The sequence below is a fragment of the Mus musculus genome, chromosome X (assembly GCF_000001635.26).
Source record: "Mus musculus strain C57BL/6J chromosome X, GRCm38.p6 C57BL/6J".
Lineage (NCBI taxonomy): Eukaryota > Metazoa > Chordata > Mammalia > Rodentia > Muridae > Mus > Mus musculus.
In genome coordinates this window covers 102,603,722-102,626,714 of record NC_000086.7, presented here as the reverse complement: position 1 = coordinate 102,626,714, position 22,993 = coordinate 102,603,722, and the positions used below count along the sequence as shown (strand labels likewise).

General features: G+C 38.7%; 1 protein-coding gene across 5 annotated transcripts in view; it reads left to right on the top strand.

Moving 5' to 3' along the window:
• Positions 1-22,993, top strand: part of Phka1 (phosphorylase kinase alpha 1) — a 130,327-nt gene that overhangs the window by 17,587 nt on the left and 89,747 nt on the right. For all 5 annotated transcript variants that reach the window (NM_173021.3, NM_008832.2, XM_006527894.4 and 2 more), the window contains exons 5-10: positions 1,045-1,127; positions 5,297-5,377; positions 9,300-9,398; positions 10,658-10,804; positions 16,510-16,563; positions 17,551-17,673. In NM_173021.3, the coding sequence (NP_766609.2) occupies positions 1,045-1,127; positions 5,297-5,377; positions 9,300-9,398; positions 10,658-10,804; positions 16,510-16,563; positions 17,551-17,673 (587 nt within the window). The remainder of the gene's footprint in view (positions 1-1,044; positions 1,128-5,296; positions 5,378-9,299; positions 9,399-10,657; positions 10,805-16,509; positions 16,564-17,550; positions 17,674-22,993) is intronic.

Below are 22,993 nucleotides of genomic sequence, written 5' to 3'. Positions count from 1 at the left end.
AAGTACATTACAAAATGCTGTGCATCATCAGTCACTAGAGGAATACTGACCTGAATAACTGTAATGACCACTTCAGCCACAACAGAATGGCAGGAATCAAGATGACAGATTAAAAGGTGTTGCTGAAGATATTGAGAAGTTGGAACCTTTGTTCACTACTCTGGGAAATGTAAAATAAGAGCAAAGGATATGTCTCAGCAGGTATAAGTACTTGCTACTAAGTCTGACAACCTGAATGCAATACCTGGATCCATATGGTGGAGGGAGAGAACCAACTACCCTTAGTTGTCCTGACTTCCTTGTGTACCATGGCATGCACACACATAAATAAATAGATAAATAACTAAGTAAAGAAATTTAAGTTTTAATGTAAAATAATACAATCACTTTGAAGAGCAGTCTAGCAATGCCTCAGAGGCTTAAATATAGAGTTACCATATGATCCAGCAGTTTCTCTCCTAAGCGTGTGTGTATGCATATATGTGTATGTATGAATATGTATATATATGTATGTATGAAAAATATGTCCACATACACAAAAAGTATATATGAATATTTATAGCAGCATTATTTACGATAGCTACAAAGTAGAAACAACAACAAGGTCTATCACCTGATGATTGGATAATTTAAATATGGTGCGTTCACACAATTAATATTTTTTGGCAATAAAAGAAGTACTAATGCATCCCACAACACAAAGGGAGCTTCAAAATATTGTGTTCAGTAAACAAACACTGATAACATAATATACTTCTCAGTTTATATGAACGCCCAATGAGTAAAGAATTCCTTCTTGTGATGATGAATATGTCCCAGAATTGATGTAATAGATATATACTGTAATACAATAACAACCATTATATTATATGAATTACACGATAAGTTATATGAAAGGTCTATCTCAGTTTATAAAAATACATGTGCTGGTCAGGTCAGTAAAGGCAATTGAAGTGAAGTTGATTGAAGCAGAGTTCACTGAGTCATTTCCATTTTGGGGCAGGAGGCTGAAGTGATAACCAACTAACTGTCTTTTTCCCTCAGGACTCCATATCATCCACAGCCTAGACGAAGTCAATTTTATACAGAACCTCGTGTTTTACATTGAAGCTGCATATAAAACTGCTGTAAGTACTTACTTTAGAATGAACTTAAACATAGAATGTTTTTGTTTCCAAAACACCAAACAACTCACTTCTCCTTATAATGAACGAATCAAAAAGGCTCATGACAAAACCATTTTCAGTTTCTTTACTAAGACCTTCATTCCCCTGTTTGCCCTGTCGTCAATGTGTTACAGAGATAAATGCTGTGGTTTCAGTTCCTTCAAATCTTATTCTTCATAGTATGTGCTTGGCAATGGAACTAATTTGTAGTCATTTTATTATATTACTATTTTCATTTAATATATTTTATTAGAGCATCTCTAGGCTAGGCTCATCCTGAACTCAATACATGAAGGTGATCTTAAGCTTCTGATTCTTCCGTCTCTACCTCCCGAGTGTGTTGGAGTTATAGGCATAAGCTACCATGATCAGTTTTATGTGGTGATAGGATTTGAGCCCTAGCAAGCACTCAACCAACTGAGATCTGTCCCCAGCCTCTACTAGTCTTATTTTAACTGAAACCTTTAAAAGAAGCATGATAACTGAGTAATGTTATGGGCCATTTGGCTGTACACAAATAAAATTTATTCATGTTTTTGTTGTTGATCTAGTGTACAAAAAGTTTTTCCCCTTATGAACTACCATATGAAGTAGGTTCATATTAAATGTCATCAATAATATTTTCTCTGTATAAAATGTTGCATTGGACACTACAGAAATGCATTTTTCCTTTAGTCTAATATGAAGGGTTTTGTTGCTGTTGTTCATTGACACTTTCCTTATAATCTCCCAATCTTCAAATCATCCAAATGCCCAGGAACAAATACAAGGGATAAACAAATTGCAGTGTTCATGAAAGGTCATTTTGTTCAACAAGAAAAAAAATGAACTGTGAGCCATGCAAAAACGTGAATAAATCTAAAATGCATAATGGTTAGTAGAAGAAATTTCATAGAAAATGTACACAAGCCCGGGCATGGTGGTGTGTAAGCCTTTAATCTCAGCATTTGGGAGAGGCAGAGACAGGTGGATCTCTGTGAATTTGAGGCTAGCCTAGTCTGAATAGCAAGGCCCAAGCCAGCCAGAACTACATAGTAAGAGCCTCTCTTTAAATGTGTGTGTGTACATGTGTGCATACATGCTTGTATGTGTATTATATATATATATGTGTATGTATTATACACATACATACAAGATAATTACACTAACAAAATTCTAGACATCTGTAATGACAGTAAGCAGATTTGTGATTGCTTTATAACAGGGGCAGAGGAAGAAATGGATTTTGGAAGCCAGGAAGAGACTTTGGAAGTTTTTGAACCTATCTTTTATTGTGACAATAGATTCACATATATAAATATAATTAATTAATCACAGTGGTACCAGCTAGTTTGTTCAGTGGTTAAAGGTGTTCTCTGCCAAGACTGATGTTCTGAGCAAGATCTCTCTCTTCCTCTCTCTGTCTCTCTGTCTGTCTCTGTCTCTGTCTCTGTTTCTCTCTCTCACACACAACTGTACTAAACATTTTAAAAGAGGAATCATATAGTTTAACTATATTCCGGTTTAACTACACCATTATACATCAATAAAGATATAAAACTACTGTTGTGGAATGGATGAATACAATCACTCTAAGATTGGACAAATACTACACTTGTCTCTGATTGTGCTTTTAGTATGTGTCCATTGTTACTGACTAACCCCCTTGTATTTAACATACCTCTTTTCTTTTATTTTTTGTGGTGCTAGGATTAAACAAAAGTCCTTACACATGATTGGCAGATACTCTGAAACCGAACTCTATCTCCACTCAGAATTCTTTTTCACTTTCAAGTGTCATATTATTTTAAAAGATACTACTTTAAAATGCATTTATCACTTTTGATAATGTTCATTTCTCCATGCATATGTATATGTAACTTTACCCATTTCTTTTTTGATGGACATACAGTCTGCTTCTGTAACTTAACTTTTGTAAATAGTGCTATAGTAAATGTGGGTATGTACGTAATATGTGTGTGGTATGCTGGCTGATTAGATTCCATTGGCTCTATTTCTGGAAGTGGTATAGCTGGATCAGATGGCAGATCTATTTTTAGTTTTTAAAGGCACTCCCATACTGATTTTCATAGTGCTGGACTAATTTACATGCCCAACAGCAGTGTGTAACATTTTCTTACATTTGTTGTTAGTTATTTTTCTGATGATAGATATTCTGAATGGGGTGAGATGAAATCTCAATGTAGGTTAGGTTTGGTTTGGTTTGGCTTGGTTTGGTTTGGTTTTTTGAGACAGGGTTTCTCTGGATAGCCCTGGCTGTCCTAGAATTTGCTCTGCAGACCAGGATGACCTAGAACTTAAAGATCCATCTGCCTCTGACTCCCAAGTACTGGGGTTATAGGCATACTGCACCACTGCCTGCATGTGGATTCAGAGGTCTGCTTACTTCTTTCCCGTGAGTGCTGGGATTAAAAGTGTGTGCCATTACACCCGCCTAAATCCATAGTCAAGGTTGAGATTGAAGCATCTTGTAGTACTAAACACTCCAGAAGTATTCAGGGAGGAACAGGGAATGTCAAAAGTACACTAGAAAATGTCAGAACCAAGAGGCACAGGAGCCTACCAGTGGCTAGACCTGGAACAATTAACAATGTAGGCAGCAAAATAATGATAGCATTCCATAATAAACCAGCAAACATACACACACCAATAAATAAACAACTGAAAAAGAAAAAAAACAAGGAATAATGGACTGCCTTCCTTGGAGAAGGATTATAATTAATGACCATAGAGGTAGCAAGGAAAATAGATTAAAATTATCATCAAAACTATACTTATTGTAAGCAATTAAGGCAGAATGCTGAATTGGTGGATGGTTGTTTAAGGAGAAGCAAACTATTTACATGATCATCTTGTTTTTCTGAGATAGAGTCTCATCTCAGGTTTGCAACAAGGAGCAACCCCACCTAGTGATATATTTATATAATATTGAACAATCTCTCAAAGTATTTACTAATTAAAAAGAGAAAAGTAAAATGGAAAATGCCAATGCGAACCAAACTGTTTAGCTTTCAGTAGTTTTTACTTAGGATCAAGGTCACAAAGGATAAGATTTGAGAAAGCACTATTGATTGGAAGTCACTAAGGAGACATGGCAGGGATGAAATTGAATCTTGGAATATATAAAAAGCACCAGTCAGGCATGGTTGTGTACACTTACAATTCCAGCTCTTGGAAAGTATGGGCATGAAGTCCATAGTTAACTCAGTTGCTTAGTTGAGTTGAGTCCTTAGCTTTAGCAGTTGTCCTGTGGTTATGGTCAATGTTAACATTAGGCAAAACTAAGTCATAGGTGTTAGGGATTCATTGTACTATTTTTGCAATTTTGTGTAATTCTGAAGTTTTTTTTAAAAAAATAAAAAGTATTAAAATTAATTTTAAATATTTTATATTGCCTAGGGAATGTTTATAGCTATGGCTAGGAGTAGGTTTTGGTGTGAAATTCCTTAGAATGTACTCTGGATTCTGTCACTTACCAAGTATACAACCGTGGGTTAGTTACTTACTGTCATTCTTGTAATTTAGTTTCATCATCTGTAAAATGTAAAGATTAAGGGTAGAGAGATGGCTTGGTTAAGAGCACTTCCAGAGAACCCAGGTTCAATTCCCAGCACCCACACAGCAGCTCACAACTCTTTGTAACTCCTGTTCCAGGCATTCTGACACCTTTTTCAGATATACATGCAGGCATAGCATCAATATACATAGAATAAAAATAAAAAGCATATTTTTAAAAAGTAAGCATTAAGGTAGATAATGCATGTATTGTAAATTTTAAGAACCAAGAGATTAAGATAAGAATGTAAGTTTCACATAAAAATACCAACTGTTGCTTAGCCTCTATGTGTTAGACTTCATGGGAATCTCCTTTAGGGAAAACTTGAGAAGTGTTTCTAGATGATCTGATTAAGTGTTGAAGAGACTCACAACTTTTTAGAGGCCCCAATTTAACTTAGGTCATCATCTGCTCCTTAATAGCCTATACAGAGGCTATTAAGTGAGTGAGTATATGAGAGTGTATGTAAAAATTTGCTGCTATTAATATTTTTATTAAAGGATTATACATCTAATGAATGTTTAGTGGTTATAATTTGATTGTAATGAGTTATATCTTGATTATTTTTTGCTAGGACTTTGGGATATGGGAACGTGGCGATAAGACAAACCAAGGCATCTCGGAATTGAATGCGAGTTCAGTTGGAATGGCCAAGGTACATTTTCTTTCTTATTTTTACCAAGTCTTGTCAATGGAGTTTAGTTTATCTTTGTGATAGATAAAATCTTAATGTACATGTTGACCCATCAAATTGTTCTTTAAACCACAAACAAAATTTAGATTCCTCCATGAAACTATGAATATATAATTTGAAACTTTTTATAAGTTTCAAATTTGAATCATATGGCTTTTAAGGCATGTCTCTGCTTATATTTCCTATTAGAATAACAAATTTTAAACTGTACTCACCATTTTTGCCATTGCATAAACTAAGGGAAGCTCTTTCCCTTCCAACAGTCCAGTCACCCAAGCTCAGTATCAGATAGCCACCTCACGGTCCTCCATCCTCTGTACTCTCCTCAATCTCCCATATCACCAGCACCTTTCCACTTGGCCATATTTCTAGAAAGAGTAAGAATGTATAAAATAGGATAGCAGGAGAAAGTTCAAACATTATTATGTTAAATGTACATGGATCAGCCACTTGTACTAAACAGGAAAATGCAGATTTTTTTAAAAGAAGTATACTTCTTATATCATAATGATACTGAAAGTTTAAAACCAAGTTAGGAGAAGTAAAATATAGAGACTAAAAAGAAATGAAATAACGATTCAAGGCAAAAAATATTACATGGAATAAAGTGGACAAGAGGGTTATGATAGAATTTTGACATAACCTATAATGAGACAATATGGTCTGGAATGTAGTTCCAATTAATACAGAACACAATATATTTGAAATACAAGACAGATGTAGTTGCATAAAGAAATAACTTGCTGGACAGTGGTGGCACACGCCTTTAATCCCAGCACTTGGGAGGCAGAGGCAGGCAGATTTCTGAGTTCAAGGCCAGCCTGGTCTATAGAGTGAGTTCCAGGACAGCCAGGGCTAAACCCTGTCTCGAAAAAAAAAAAGAAAGAAAGAAAGAAAAGAAAGAAAAGGAAGAAAAGGAAGAAAAGGAAGAAAAGGAAGAAAGGAAGAAAGGAAGAAAGAAAGAAAGAAAGAAAGAAAGAAAGAAAGAAAGAAAGAAAAAATAATTTAACAGCAAGACTGTGATACATGTAGAAAACCCCAAACAAATCATAGAAAAGTTCTATACAAGTTTTCCACTGCTGAGTTCTATCTATTGCTCCTTCCTTTTTTATTTTGAAATAATTTTAAACTAAAGAAAACAATTTAAGAATGTTAGGGGGAAAATTCCATACATCATTCATGCAAGGTTTATTGATATTTGCTTTATCTTTCCGTCTACTGTGTTAGACATTCATACACATGCATGCTTGTGCACAAACACACACTTTTTCCTGAACTAGTTGAAAATACACAAACTATGGACATGATGAAGTACTACTACAACTCAACATTTCATTGTGCACTTCCTCAAAGACTGTTGTAACCATGGTATGATTATCAAAACCAGGAACTAAGTGATTACACATACCACAGGACCTATTCAGTTTTTTAAAATTATCCCAATAATGTTAATATAGGCTTTTGTAATAGAATCTGATGATTTTTTTTTGCATTTCCTCAGATTCTGTTGTTATGTCTCCCTTTTCATTTCTGATTTTTTAAATTAGGATGCTGTCCCTATACCCTCTAGTGAGTCTGGCTAAGGGTTTATCTATCTTGTTGATTTTCTCAAAGAACCAGCTCCTCGTTTGGTTAATTCTTTGAATATTTCTTGTTTCCACTTGGTTGATTTCACCCCTGAGTTTGATTATTTCCTGCTGTCTACTCCTCTTGGATGAATTTGCTTCCTTTTGTTCTAGAGCTTTTAGGTGTGTTGTCAAGCTGCTAATGTGTGCTCTCTCTAGTTTCTTTTTGGAGGCACTCAGAGCTATGAGTTTTCCTCTTAGAAATGCTTTCATTGTGTCCCATAAGTTTGGGTACGTTGTGGCTTCATTTTCATTAAACTCTAAAAATCTTTAATTTCTTTCTTTATTTTTTCCTTGACCAAGGTATAATTGAGTATAGTGTTGTTCAGATTCCATGTGTATTTGGGCTTTCTATTATTTATGTTGTTATTGAAAATCAGCCTTAGTCTGTGGTGATCTGATAGGATGCATGAGATAATTTCAATATTTTTGTATCTGTAGAGGCCTGTTTTTTTAATATTCACTTTCTCTTATTGTGGTACTGGTAACTGAATTCAGGATCTTGTGCGTGCTAGACAGGTACTTTACCACAGAGTTATACCCTCAGCCCAACACACCTACCATTTTAAAACAACAGGATGCTATGAAGTACACAATAACATCGCTATTTTTTTTAAGATTTATTTTTTATTAGATGTTTTCTTCATTTACATTTCAAATGCTATCCCCTTTCCTAGTTTGACCAATTATACGGTCAATTTTGGAGAAGGTACCATGAGGTGCTAAGAAGAAGCACTTCTTGTTTTGGATAAAATGTTCTATAGAGATCTGTACAATCTATTTAGGTCATAACTTCTGTTAGTTTCACTGTGTCTCTGTTTAGTTTCTGTTTCCAGGATCTGTCCATTGCTGAAAGTGGGGTGGTAAAGTCTCTCACTATTGTTGTGTGAGGTGCAATGTGTGCTTTGAGTTTTAGCAAAGTTTCTCTAATGAATGCGGATGCCCTTGCATTTGGAGCATAGATGAATTGAGAGTTCATCTTGGTAGATTTTACCTTTGATGCCACACTTTGGTTTTCCTTCTTGAGTTTCATGTGGTTTGTGTTTCATGTGGTTTGTGAATTGTATCTTGGGTATTCCGAGCTTCTAGGCTAATATCCACTTATCAGTGAGTGTATATCTTTCTAAATCTTGGAAGGTAAGAGTTCACCTGAATAGCGGCCTCTTTTTGTCAGTTGAGTCCACAAATACACTGAAATCTCACATGGCTGGTTGGCTTTATCTCTTGCCACTACTATGCCCCGTTCTTCTTCCCTGAGTCACGGGGATTCTCTTCCATTCCTCTTTTCATTCTAGCCTGCACAACTCTAAGTGTCCACCCCATGTCCAGCCATTGGCTGTTAGCATCTTTATTGATGGATCACAAACCAATTTGGGACAAGAACCTTCAGTGTTTGGCTGGACACGCAGATTCCAGATTGAATCAAAGCCTTAGAACCAGTCTCCAACAGGTATCCCTCATTGGATTGAAGAAATTTCTTTCTATTGTTGATTTTTAAAATTTGTAAACATGTATTGAATTTTATCCAGGGTTGACAGCAAGCTGTAAAATCCTTGCTTTTTTTCTTGTGACGGTTATCTAGTCTTGGAGCATACCTGTTCCATGTGTGTCCTCATGGTGAATCTTCCTGGTCCTTCTCTGCTTCCTCCTTTCTGCTTCTCTCCTTTTGTTTGGGACCAAGATACCTTATATTAAGAAGAATATTGTCATATACTGAGAGTGATGCATTATATTGATATAATATGCATAAAAAGCAATCTAGCATTGTATCTCAATAATCGTTCACATACTTTAAGCCACAGATTATCTACTTTAAGAAAGTAATGCTTGGGAGAACTGGCCATTTCTCTCGCCAGCCACAACACTCAGGAGAGGGGGCCTGCACCTTGCCTGAGCAGCAGAGTAGAACTGGCCCTGGTTGCTGGGGCTGCCTGTGATCTGGCCTGAGGGCATGAGAGCAGCTTGACTGGATAGTGATACAAACTCCATTTTAATTTTCCCTGGGCACTGTGGGAGGCAAAGTGCAAATCCCAAGCTCCTAGGAATAAGGAATGTTATTTTATTTTCTATTTCATTAAATATATTCAAAAGCAACATCATGTAACATTTATAAGATACTAAGAAGAAAATATGTATAATATATCTCATTCTTGATTTTCTTTCTTTTTTTTTTCAGTTCTGGGATTTGAACCCTGGGCCTTGCATATACTAAGCATGTGTTCTGCCACTGAAGTCCTCTCTTCCATTGCTTCTTACAGGCAGCCCTGGAAGCACTAGATGAATTAGACTTGTTTGGTGTGAAAGGTGGGCCACAATCAGTTATCCATGTCCTGGCTGATGAAGTCCAACACTGCCAGGTAAAGAAAGAATGGACCATATCATAGCAAGTCTTATTCTTGCTCAGAGTCAGACTTAGCATGAGATTTAGCTTAAAGAGAGCAACCCATCTTGTGACTATTACCATGTGATCAGAAATGTCTTTATCAAGCATTCTATAGTGAGATAAACCTGATATAGCATGAGCTATAATATAGATTATGGATATCTTAGTTAGGGTTTTACTGCTGTGAACAGACACCACGACCAAGGCAACTCTGATAAAGGACAACATTTAATTGGGGCTGGCTTACAGTTCAGAGGTTTAGTCCATTATCATGGTGGAAAGCATGGTAGTGTCCAGGCAGGCATCGTGCTTGAGAGGTAGGTGAGAGTTCTATATCTGGTAAAACTTCATTCTTAGTTTTGTTTATAATTGCTCCCTATATTGAAAGTTTCTTTTCTCTGGTATATGAAGTTTCTCCCTTTCTTCAAACCCTGATTATGTCCTATGATATCCCAGTGAATATAAATTAAACTTCTAATTTTGAAAATAGTTTTTGTGGATAAAGTATGTCATGGAAGAAGCAGGGAGAGCTTTTGTGGCTAGGAAGGAGGCTAGTGGGACTGCTGCGGGGGCAGGGAGAATTCTAGAGAGGAAATATGTGCAAAGTGCAATGAGACGTGGCTGCAAATAGAAAGAAGCCTAGTATTCCCCATACTTGATGAAAATTAATTTGAAAACATCTCAGAAGCATAGCGATCCTTCTCTAGTCTGCCCAACTGCTGTATTTTGTCTTAGTTTTATTATTTTAAAATTTTTATAATTTTTGTGTATGGAATTTTTCCCTGAATGTATACCTGCACCATATTCATTCATGGTGCTCATGAGGCCATAAAGAGATGTTGGCATTATGGATGGTTGTTAGCTACCCAATCCTCTAGAAGAATAGACAGTGCTCTTAACCACTGATTATGTTTCTAGCATCTCTCTCCCTCTCTCTCTCTCTTTTTTTTAACCTAGATGCTAGCAACCAACAGAACTGTGTGCATCCCACAGATGTTAGAGTCTTTATCTATGAACAGCAGCTCTGCAATCAGGATGGGGAAACACTGAAACAGGATTAAGAAAAGAGATGCTATACCAAGCAAACTACTTGTTTAAGAGTCTGGCTATTTAATAGAGTTTGGCTTATTCTTTCCGATATCTTTTGTTTCCACATCAATCATTTGGAACCAAAGTTTCACTTTAAAACCAAGGTATTTAGTAACAAACCCTATTTTGCTACTTTTCTCTTAGTCTATCCTGAATTCACTACTGCCCAGGGCTTCAACATCCAAAGAAGTTGATGCCAGTCTGCTCTCAGTGGTCTCTTTCCCAGCCTTTGCTGTAGAGGACAGCCATTTGGTGGAGCTCACCAAACAGGAGATCATCACCAAGCTTCAGGTATGGCCATGTGTGACTTTCTTCTCTTTAGGGCTGTGACTTGAAAGGGAGATTCTAGGGGCCATGAGTGTAAACTTATGCCAGGAACCTCCCCTCTTCCTAGGTTACACTCTCATAAGTATTTTTTTTGTTTGTTTGTTTGTTTTTACAAATTGTCAAAAGCTTCTGCAGTCGTTACAATTGTAAGTGGTATATCCACTTAGGAAAACAGTTGGTATATTCTTAGGAATTTAAACATATATGTAACATGTGATCCAACAAACATCCTATCTATGTACTGAGGTTATCCAGATCTTGATTTTTAAATAATAGTCTTGATAAATGGTTGATTTGAGGATCAAACTAGGGATGATACAAAGGATCCTGAAGCATCTGAAAATTTTAGAAGGTAAAAACTTCAAAAGGATTTGGGTGTGGCTAGGCTTGGTGGGACAAGCCTTTAATCCCAGCATCTGAGAGGCAGCATCTGTTAATTCAACAGCAGCCTGCAGAGTGAGTTCCTGGACAGCCAGGACAACACAGAGAGTCAGACCAACCCCAAAAGAAGACACTTAATGTCAAATTTCTTCTTGCTGTAGAAGTCAATTAACACAGAGACTCATAACTGGACAATGTGTAGAGAGTGAGAGCCTTTGTATTGCTCAGCCCTAAATAGGATGGTTTTGTCAAAGCCCTAAGCACATGACCCAGGAACCTATGTGGAAGAGGACATAGAAAGAGTTTAGGAGCCAGAGATGATGAGTGACTCAAAGAAAACAGTGACATCTAGACATGATAGGACTGATAGACACATGAGCTCACAGAAACTGTGACAGCACACACAAGACCTGCACAGGTTCAAACCAGACAAAATCCTAGCATGGAGAAGGGAAACTAGACACAAAATTCACATCCTTCATAGTTACAGTTTCTATTGCTGTGACAAATACCATGCACAAAAAGCAAGTTGGGGAGAAAAATGTTTATTTGGCTTACACTTCCAAAGCTGTGTTCTTCATTGAAGTAAGCCAGGACATGAATTCAAGCAGGGCAGGAATCCGGAGGCAGGAGCTGATGCAGAGGACATAGAGGAGTACTGCTTGCTGGACTGATTTGCATGGCTTTCTCAGCTTGCTTTCTTATAGAACCCAGGACCACTAGCTCAGTGATGGCCCCACCCACATGGGCTGGTCCCTCTCTTATAGATCACTAATTGAGAAAATGCCTTACAGCTGGATCTCATGGAGGCATTTCCTCAATGGCTCCTTCCTTTCTTATGACTCTAGCTTGTGTCAAGTTGACACACAAAACCAGCCAGCACACTGTTGTTAAACAAGAAGCTATTTGCAGCTGGTATCTGCTAGGAAAGGAACAATCAATTTTCTCCAATGGCGTGACAGGGGATATCTTCATCACACTCCAAGGCAGGTCCCATACCCAGTGTTGGGGTTTGGGAATTGACACTTAAACTAAATAAACATTGATCTCAGTTAAGTAAGAATAGTTTATTGAACACACACCATAAAACTGGACTTTCAGGACCTCAGAAGGACTCAGGGGCCTAATTGTAGTATTAGTCTGCTCTTCAGGGTAGACTTTTTATAGGAAAAACTAGGTTAAAAGTTCAAAAGGCAAGGAGGGGAGCAGTTGGCTTCTTAGACAAAATATCATCAGCTAACCTTTAATCTGATTGCTCCTGAGTAAGGGAAGGGTGGTGGTGGATGGGTGGTGAACAAGGGAATCAGAGCATTAGTATTGTAATCATAACTTTTTGGCTTATGAGTAACATTCTTCAGTGTCAGCCAGAAAAAAAACCCCACAGTGATACATAGGTGTAGGAAGTGCTGCCGGTGGCCAGCTCTGACTTAAGATAGTTTAGATATCGAGTTCATATTGACCTTCAATTTGATAGGTCCTATGTAAAACTTTGTGGAATTTCTTAAGATTAGCAAACCACATACAGAACATACAGAATAGACAGGGTATGTGCTCAGCATGTCCTTGAGCCAAGTCACTTCTGTGTTACTAACCTGTAGGCATGTTAAAGCAACAAGATGAAATAGCTAGCAGGTATGGAGCAAATGGCTACAGATATTCTGGGGGGAGGGAGGTCAGACCATAACACCAGGACAACACAAAATGGAGTTTTGGGGGGGTTTAGTACTTATTATTTTATTGCTTTTTAAAATTTTATTTTGATGTTCTTTTTTGTTTATTTTTCTTTCTTAGAGAGACAACATAAAGTTGGGTGGGTAATGAGGAGGTAGAGAGGATCTGGGAGGAGTTGGTGGACAGCAAAGAAAATGATCAAAATATACTATATTGAAAAAAATGCACCTGAAAAACTGCAAGAGCCAGAGGAACAGGGAGTTAGCTCTAAGATTCTGTTTTCTAGGAATATCAGAAGCTGCACTTATAAATTCTTACCAACATGTCTGCTTAAACATGACCCAAACCCGGGGAAAGCCTACAAGGCCTCTAAGTCACACAAAGAACTACAAGAAACTAAGGAATGGGAAAAACAGAAGATGTCTTCCCTAAGGAAGAGCAAACCAGTACCAAGTGCTCAGCCCTGAAAACACTCATATACACCATAGAGACTGAGCAGGTTGAATTTATAGATTTAAGAATACATGTTTGTGTGTGCTTGTGTATAATATGTATGTAAGTAACAATGATTAATGAAAAAAGAGACCATGAATTTGAAAGAGATCAAGGAGGAGTGTATGGAAGAGTTTGGAACAGGAAGGGGTATATTTATATTACTATCTAAAGAAAAGAAATTATTTTAAAAATAAAGTACCAAAAGATATTTGTAAACATTAATTATCAAAGTATTAAAACACATTATTAAATCAAATAAAGAGCAGTCTTTACCCAATTTGGGGGAATGATAAAATGAAATGAAAAGATGTGTAACTTTACTTTTTTCAAACCTTACTTTTAATGATGGTTCCTAAATGCTTTAACCTCCCTTGTAGCCCACCATACACCAGAGGGAATGGGAAAAAAAGGATACAGGGGAAGTGGAAGGGACCTATCATGCCCCCTGAAAGACCCAGCAAGCAGCTGAAAGAGTCAGATGCAGATATCTGCACCCAACCAATGGACAGAAGCAGCTGACCCCTGTTGTTGAATTAGGGAAGGCTGAAAGAAACTGAGGAGAAGGGCAATCCTGTAGGAGGACCAGCAGTCTCAATTAATCTGGACCCCCGAGATCTCTCAAACACTAGATCACCAAACAGACAGCATACACCAGCTGATATGAGGCCCCCAAAACACATACAGTAGAGGACTTCTGGGTCTCTGTTCATTCAGAGATGATGCACCTAACCCTCAAGAGACTGGAGGCCCCAGGAAGTTTAGATGGCAGGTGGGGTGGAGAGTGGGGACATCCACATAGAGACAGGGGGTGGGGAGGAGGTATGGGGTGTGGAACAGTCAGAGGGTAGATGGGTGGCAATAAAATGTGAAGTGTAAAAGATAAATTAATTTAAAAAAAATAAGAAATTAAAAAAAAAGAAAGGTTCTTTGAAGCAACTCCAGTCTGTGTTGTCTGGAAATCAGCAGTTCATTTCACAGGTTAGCGGGCAACTTGATCTGCTTGTAAACACTTCATGGCTACACCAGCAGTCCAGTTCACTAGAGTTGGGTTAACAAACAGGAATCAGCAGTGGTAGCATAACCTAGCAGAGATAGCCAGGCCTCAGCCTCAGCACAAGTCAGCAGGAGGGACCGGGAGGGACAGCAGGAGAAGTTCTCCTTGTGCCTCTCTCAGAAGAGAGATCAGTGAAGACTCGAAACCCAGAAGCATTGTACAGAAACACTGCTCTATAAGCAAGCCAAGCTCAGCCTCTATTACTCTGTAGAGACCCATTTATACCCTCCAAATAGCACGTGCCTTCAATCAGTGAGTCCACAGAAGTGGCAAGAAACTGCCCCACACCAACAGATGTTTTTTGGTGCATTTCTCTCTATGGAGTTCTGACAGATGCAGCTCAACTATGCAGCAGATGGCAGACCAATACATGCATGTCTTTAACAAAGAATTCTTCATCACATGTCCTTTCATATACTTGCCTTAGCAGAACATCCTCTCTCCTGTGTCTGCTTCAGGGAAATGTCCTTCAGGAGTCTGGCTTAGCCTTTCACAACTGTGTCCTCTTTAGCAAAGTGTTCCTTCCCGTGTTTGCCCATCCAACCAACTTTCCAAAGAACCCTTCTGTTTCCACTTCATAGATTAATTACTGATAAGTATGAGAAGAAAAGAAAGTAAGTAGAAGACAGAAAGAAGTCATTCTGGAATAGAGTGGCCCTTCTGACTTACACTGTGACTTATACATAACTTAGAATTGCTGCAAAAATGAGACAAACTTTTAGGAAAGAGAAAGGAATTTCCAAACAGCTTTAGTAGCTTTGCCACAACAATCCTCTGCCAAATCACAGCCCAAACAAGAAATTCTATTTCCTTTTGGTGCTCTCTCCTTTACCAGCAAATATTGCATTGTTTATGTGAAAACAAGCAGGCACACCCATTCGATCAGTTATAAACAGTCAAATGTAGAATAAAATTCTTTGTTTTTATCATTAAATACTAAACAGAAAAAAGGGATAGTTAAAGTCGAGGAGCCACAGAAACCAACTGGAAAGGAACCCTGATGCACAGAGTGAAGACAATTAAAAAAAACCACTTATAACTCAAGTCTTGTAACTCAAAGAAGAAATGAAGTTACCTCTGAGTCTATACAGAGAACAATAAATATAGTTACAAGAGTGAAAGTTATAGTGAAGAAATCTAGGATCTGCCACATTAAACAAATGATTAGGTTTAATATCACCATTAATAGGACAAGTGCCCTGTCAAACATCAACTAGATTCAGCTAGACTTGCCAGGAACCCCCAGGAATCCTCCCATTCCTGTCTCTCCAGCATTGGAATGATAAGAACTGCCACCACACCTGGCTTTCCACCTGGGTGCTGGAGATCTGAACTTAGGTTCTTACATTTGCACAGCAAACACATTACCCACTGGGACATCTCTTGAGTCCTGTAGTGTGGGGCTTTAAATTGGATCCTAGAACAGAATAATAAAGGACAGTGGTGGGAAACCCAGTGAAAGCTAAATAGGCTTTATAATTTAATTAATATTAGTATATTGTAACTATACTTTTGGCTACTTTATTGGGTTCTTATTCCTATTCCTCTTTCCATCCCAATCCCTTCCAAACCCCAACACTAGGTAGGTGAGAAAGAAGGTTAGAGGGAAAGGGGCTGTAGATCTCTTTAGACTACTTCCTGCCGGTTAGGAGTTCCTAGGGGCAAGTCAAATTTCCTTTGTCAGGATATCCAACTAGCAATCCAGCAAAACAGCAAAAGAGGCAGAGGCAGATGGAGCAGCAGGAGCAGCAGCCTCTGAGGGCTCTGCCATTTTTAATACTCTCTTAGGAGCTGCATTACTATGGAGTAGACTGTGCAGTAATTAGCTTGTTGCAGGTTTGGCCTGAGGTGGACAGCCATGGAAAAGATACTGCTGGCAATGCTGCTTTGAAGAAGAACCTATAACAACACATTTCTTGCTTGAAAGGGTATTGCTGGTGCTGCTGAGCTGTCTTTGAATACTATGCATTTGTGAGATGTTGATACATAAAGATGTTCGAGAATATTTCTTCTTAATTATAGAGTCACACAGATGTACAAGATTCAGGGCCTTTTTCTCTGTCCCCAGGGTCGTTATGGTTGCTGTCGTTTTCTGCGAGATGGATATAAAACTCCTAAAGAGGTATGTTTCTTTTCACCACAGGGAAATAGGGTGGAATTGTTCTTACTCTTTGTAGCTTTATTCAGAGATAACAGTTACGTCATTGATGGAATTTTTGCAGATCATTAAAAAATAATAAGTGATGTTTGCTGTATTTGTTGGGCTTTGCTGCCAAGTTCTAACATTGATGGTAAATAAACTAACAGTAAAATGTCAAAAAAATAAATATAAAAAGGAAAGGCATTCTTTTCTTTCAGCTGGTTAGTGTAAACACAAGTTTTAAACACAAACAGTGTTTACATAATCTCCAACCCCCACTCCAATATTTAATCAATACAAATGGAAAGGCATCTTTTCATCAGTACATCTTTTTAACTACCTGTCATAGTCCATTTTCTGTTATCAGTGACAAAGTACCAAAAACTGAGTATAGCTCAGTGCTTTGAGGGTCGCAATTCTATTGGCACAAAATGAAGGGGTCCACATCTGATGATTGCCTTCTTACTGACAGAGTCCCAAGTGTGGTTCAAGTACCTTATGGCAAAAGATAGGAATCACTAGTGCGCCTCTTCTGGTCTCTCTCCTGACAAAACCAGGGATTTAGTCTCCACTCTAATGGCCTCATTGAATCCTGAATGCTGCTTTGGGGAAGAACCTATAACACACTTCTTGCTTGAGTGAATATTGCTGCTACTGCTGAGCTGTTTTTGAGTACTATGTCTGTGTTGGTGAGAGATTGATAGATGTGGATGTCTGAGGATTTGGTTCTGCTTAATTACAGATTAGTTTATCAATGGACCTCATTATCCCCAAACTAGTAGTTAGAAGTTGCTTCATAGAGCACTTGCCAGGGGAGGGGAGTATGAGTATGTACTTACTGCCTTTCCTGATGCTGTCTTTGAAACAAATAGGCTGCTGTAAAACTCCTATTATAATACCTCTAAACTAAGGATATACGTCTAATCTCTGAGTGACAGGACAGCCTTTGTCTATTATATTTTTATTCAGGATCCCAATCGCCTATACTATGAACCAGCTGAGCTGAAGCTATTTGAAAACATTGAGTGCGAATGGCCATTGTTCTGGACATACTTTATCCTTGATGGGATCTTCAGTGGCAACGTAGAACAGGTAATGATCTGGGAGAAGAGCTCTTAGCAAGCTGCTCTTGTATTGTCTTTTGACTAATGGCTGTATGTTTTTACTGACTAAGTGGGAGTCTTCCTATGAGGGAAGAGATGGAGTTGTCTCCTAGATACTTATAGCTGATAGTAGTGAATTAAGAGTTGGGAGACTCAGATTGTTCTTTTCTTCAATCCTGACCATTGAGTAATCCAAGTATAGTCATTAAGTTCTTCAGTTTCAGTGTCTCTGTAGGTGAGGAAACATTTTATTTTTCATTAAAGATTATCAAGTAAGGATGTTAAAATAGGTACACCAATGTAACTATAAGCTGATGTCGTCTGGAAACTTAACTCTTTCTTACTGTTTTGTACTAATAAGTGCTGGTTTCTTATTTTGTAATGCTTACTATTTGTGCTTTAATAAGCACTGGCTTCTTACTATTTGTGTTTTAATAAGTGCCGGTTTCTTACTCTGTAACTTACTATTTGTGCTTTCATAAGTGTTGGTTTCTTACTCTACCTCTGTTGCTTAAGGACCTCTCTCTGGCCAGGCAAGAGGCTTCGATTCATTTAACTCTTCATGAACCAGGAAGAAAAGAAAGAAAATCTTTTACATAGGCAATATGCACAGATACACATGCACTCATACACACACAAATTTTGGTCGGGCCCAACCACATGTCCCATCAGCTTCATAAGTATTCATACATACACACATACCTACACATATATGTAAATAAATATATATAGGCAAACAGATATATGTACATTTGAATGGATGGGGCAGAGCCCACCAAGCTACCACCTTATTTCTTCTCTCTGGCCTATTTATATCTTTTTAGACAAAAGTTCTTTAGAAAATTACCTCATAGATAAAATGTTACAAAAAAGAGGAGTTACAGAAGGACATTGAAAGTCAGTACAAAGGAGTGTTTTCAATCTCTATCGTTTGTTTGTTTGTTTGTTTTTTGGTTTTTTGAGACAGGGTTTCTCTGTATAGCCCTGGCTGTCCTGGAACTCACTCTGTAGACCAGGCTGGCCTCGAACTCAAAGATCCACCTGCCTCTGCCTCCCAAGTGCTGGGATTAAAGGCATGCACCACCACCGCCAGGCTTTTTTTATTTTATTTATTTTTTATTTTTTTAAATCTCTATCATTATAAGTTCCAAGCAACAGTTTCACATGGTCTCACTTTATCATAGTATACACCTGTGGCTTCATCTTTCAATCTGACCTAGAATGAATGTTTTTCTTTGGTTACAAATTTGTCCCAAGCCCATTTCTCTCTTTAGTGTACTTGTGAAAGCTCATTGTATTCTTTATTATGTATCCTTTACTTACTATTTTATGAGGAGTGGGTATTTTTTATTCTTAATTCTAACTTTATTATATCTTTTTGGCAAAGCAATTAAAATAATCTCTTAAACCTTTCTTCCTAAAATTATTTTAATCAAATTAGAAATTCTATAAAAGCATTAATTCGTCTAGAAAGCATTAATTCATGAAACTTTATTTTTATGTTGATATGCAGGAAATCTGCTCAATAGGTGGAATTCTAGGAATCCTTAGGCTATGTAATAATGACAGGAGAGGCATATCAGTAGCAAGAAGCAATCCTGGAATGAAGTCTCCAACGACCCTGCTCACTCATTCTTAAAGCTCACCCATCATAGGCCATACAGAAATGTGAGCCACCTTCAGGAAACTCACCTGCTAGCCTTAACCTATCCTCAATGGATCCGGACAGGAGAAAAAGAAGGTTGGAGAAGAAAGAGAACATATATCTCTTTAGACTACTTCCTGCTGATTAGGGATATTAACTTCATTAGGACAAGTCAAATCTTTGTAGTCAGGATATCTCCAACTTGTTCCGGTCTCTCTGCTGTTTTTAATTAGGTATTTTCTTCATTTACATTTCCAATGCTATCCCAAAAGTCCCCCCATACCTTCCCCCCCCCACTACCCTTCCCCCTACTCCCACTTCTTGACCCTGGCGTTCCCCTGTACTGAGGCATATAAAGTTTGCAAGACCAATGGGCCTCTCTTTCCAATGATGGACGACTAGGCCATCTTCTGATACATATGCAGCTAGAGATACAAGCTCTGGGGGAGTACTGTTTGGTTCATATTGTTGTTCCACCTATAAGGTTGCAGACCCCTTTAGCTCCTTGGGTGCTTTCTCTAGCTCCTCCATTGGGGGACCTGTGTTCCATCCAATAGCTGACTGTGAGCATCCAATTCTGTATTTGCCAGGCACTGGCATAGCCTCACAAGAGGCAGCTATATCTGGGTCCTTTCAGCAAAATCTTGCTAGTGTATACAATGGTGTCAGCGTTTGGAGGCTGATTATGGGGTGGATCCCTGGATATGGCAGTCTTTACGTGGTCCATCCTTTCATCTCAGCTCCAAACTTTGTCTTTGTAACTCCTTCCATGGGTGTTTTGTTCTCAATTCTAAGAAGGGGCAAAGTGTCCACAATTTGGTCTTCGTTCTTCTTGAGTTTCATGTGTTTTGCAGATTGTATCTTGTATCTTGAGTATTCCAAGTTTATGGGCTAATATCCACTTATCAGTGAGTACATATCATGTGAGTTCTTTTATAATTGGGTTACCTCACTCAGGATGATGCCCTCCAGGTCGGGTCCAACAGAGTGGTTGTAAAAGCTTGCAATCCCACCAACAATGGAGGAGTGTTCCTCTTTCTCCACATCCTTGCCAGCATCTGCTGTCACCATTTGCCTAGGAATTTCATAAATTCATTCATTTTAATAGCTGAGTAGTACTCCATTGTGTAAATGTACCACATTTCTGTATCCATTCCTCTGTTGAGGGGCATCTGGGTTCTTTCCAGCTTCTGGCTATTAAATAAGGCTGCTATGAACATAGTGGAGCATGTGGCCTTCTTACAAGTTGGAACATCTTCTGGATATATGCCCAGGGGAGGTATTGCTGGATCCTCTAGTAGTACTATGTCCAATTTTCTGAGAAACTGCCAGACTGATTTCCAGAGTGGTTGTAAAAGCTTGCAATCCCACCAACAATGGAGGAGTGTTCCTCTTTCTCCACATCCTTGCCAGCATCTGCTGTCACCTGAATTTTTTATCTTAGCCATTCTGACTGGTGAGAGGTGGAATCTCGGGGTTGCTTTGATTTGCATTTCCCTGATGATTAAGGATGTTGAACATTTTTTCAGGTACTTCTCAGCCATTCGGTATTCCTCAGGTGAGAATTCTTTGTTTAGCTCTGAGCTCCATTTTTAATGGGGTTATTTGATTTACTGGGGTCCAGCTTCTTGAGTGCTTTGTATATATTGGATATTAGTCCCCTATTTGATTTAGGATAGGTAAAGATCCTTTACCAATCTGTTGGTGGCCTTTTTGTCTTATTGATAGTGTCTTTTGCCTTACAGAAGCTTTGCAATTTTATGAGGTCCCATTTGTCGATTCTCGATCTTACATACAGCACAAGCCATTGCTGTTCTATTCAGGAATTTTTCCCCTAAGCCCATATCTTCGAGGCTTTTCCCCACTTTCTCCTCTATAAGTTTCACTGTCTCTGGTTTTATGTGGAGTTCCTTGATCCACTTAGATTTGAACTTAGTACAAGGAGATAGGAATGGATCAATTCGCATACTTCTACATGATAACTGCCAGTTTGGCTGGGTATAGTAGCCTGGGCTGGCATTTGTGTTGTCTTAGTGTCTGTATAACATCTGTCCAGGATCTTCTGGCTTTCATAGTCTCTGGTGAAAATTCTGGTGTAATTCTGATAGCCCTACCTTTATATGTTACTTGACCCTTTTCCCTTACTGCTTTTAATATTCAATCTTTATTTAGTGTATTTGTTGTTCTGATTATTATGTGTTGGGAGGAATTTCTTTTCTGGTCCAGTCTATTTGGAGTTCTGTAGGCTTCTTGTAAGTTCATGGGCATCTCTTTCTTTAGTTTTCTTCTATAATTTTGTTGAAGATATTTATTAGCCCTTTGTTGAAATTTTTCATTCTCATCTACTCCTATTATCCATAGGTTTGGTCTTCTCATTGTATCCTGGATTTCCTGGATGTTTTGAGTTAGGATCTTTTTGCATTTTGCATTTTCTATGATTGTTGTGCTGATGTTCTCTATGGAATCTTCTGCACCTGAGATTCTCTCTTTTGTCTCTTGTATTCTTTTGCTGATGCTCACATCTATGGTTCCAGATCTTTCCTAGTTTTTCTCTCTCCAGTGTTGCCTCACTTTGGGTTTTCTTTATTGTGTCTTCTTCCCTTTTTAGGTCTAGTATTGTTTTGTTCATTTCCATCACCTGGTTGGATGTGTTTTCCTGTTTTTCTTTACGGACTTCTACCTGTTTGGTTGTGTTTTCCTATTTTTCTTTAAGGATTTGTAACTCTTTAGCAGTGTTCTCCTGTATTTCTTTAAGTGAGTTATTAAAGTTCTTCTTGATGTCCTCTATCATCATCATGAGATATGCTTTTAAATCCGGGTCTAGCTTTTCGGGTGTGTTGGGGTGCCCAGGTCTGGCTGAGGTGGGAGTGCTGCGTTCTGATGATGGTGAGTAGTCTTGGTTTCTGTTAGTAAGATTCTTACGTTTGCCTTTCGCCATCTGGTATTCGCTGGAGTTAGTTGTTATAGTTGTCTCTGGTTAGATAGAGATTGTTCCTCTCATGATTCTGTTAGCCTCTATCAGCAGACCTGGGAGACTAGCTCTATCCTCTGAGTTTCAGTGGTCAGAGGACTCTCTGCAGGCAAGCTCTCCTCTTACAGGGAAGGTGCACAGATATCTGGCATTCGGACCTCCCTCCTGGCAGAAGATGAAGGCCAGAAACGGGACCTGTCCCAGAAGCTGTGTTGCTTTGGCCTGTCACAGAAGCTGTTAGCTTCTGTAGTCCACACTCTCACCTGCACAGACTAGTCTCAGAGGGATCCGGGAATCAAGATGGCTCCCCCAGGTGCTCTGGCAAAGCCCTCCTAGGCAGGGCGGACACCTCTCCTCTGGCAGGGAAGGTGCCTGGATGTCTAGAGCCTGAAACGGGGTCTGTCTCAGAAGCTGTCCTCTAGGGACCTTGGTGTTGTCCGCCGACTCAGTGCCCAAGGTGACCAGGTGCTGGCACCTACCAGAAGGGACTTGTGACCCTGGTCAGGTTGGGTTTCCTGCTTTCCTAATGCTGTCTCAGGTCCCACGCGATTGGATTGGAACAGAAGTTGTGTTCCACTCACTGGTGGTCCTAAGATCATGTGGAGAGTCCTCTAGGGAACCTTGGGGGTGTCCACCTACTCCGCGCCCAAGGTGACCCGGTGCTGGCGCCTACCAGAAGGGACTTGTGACCCT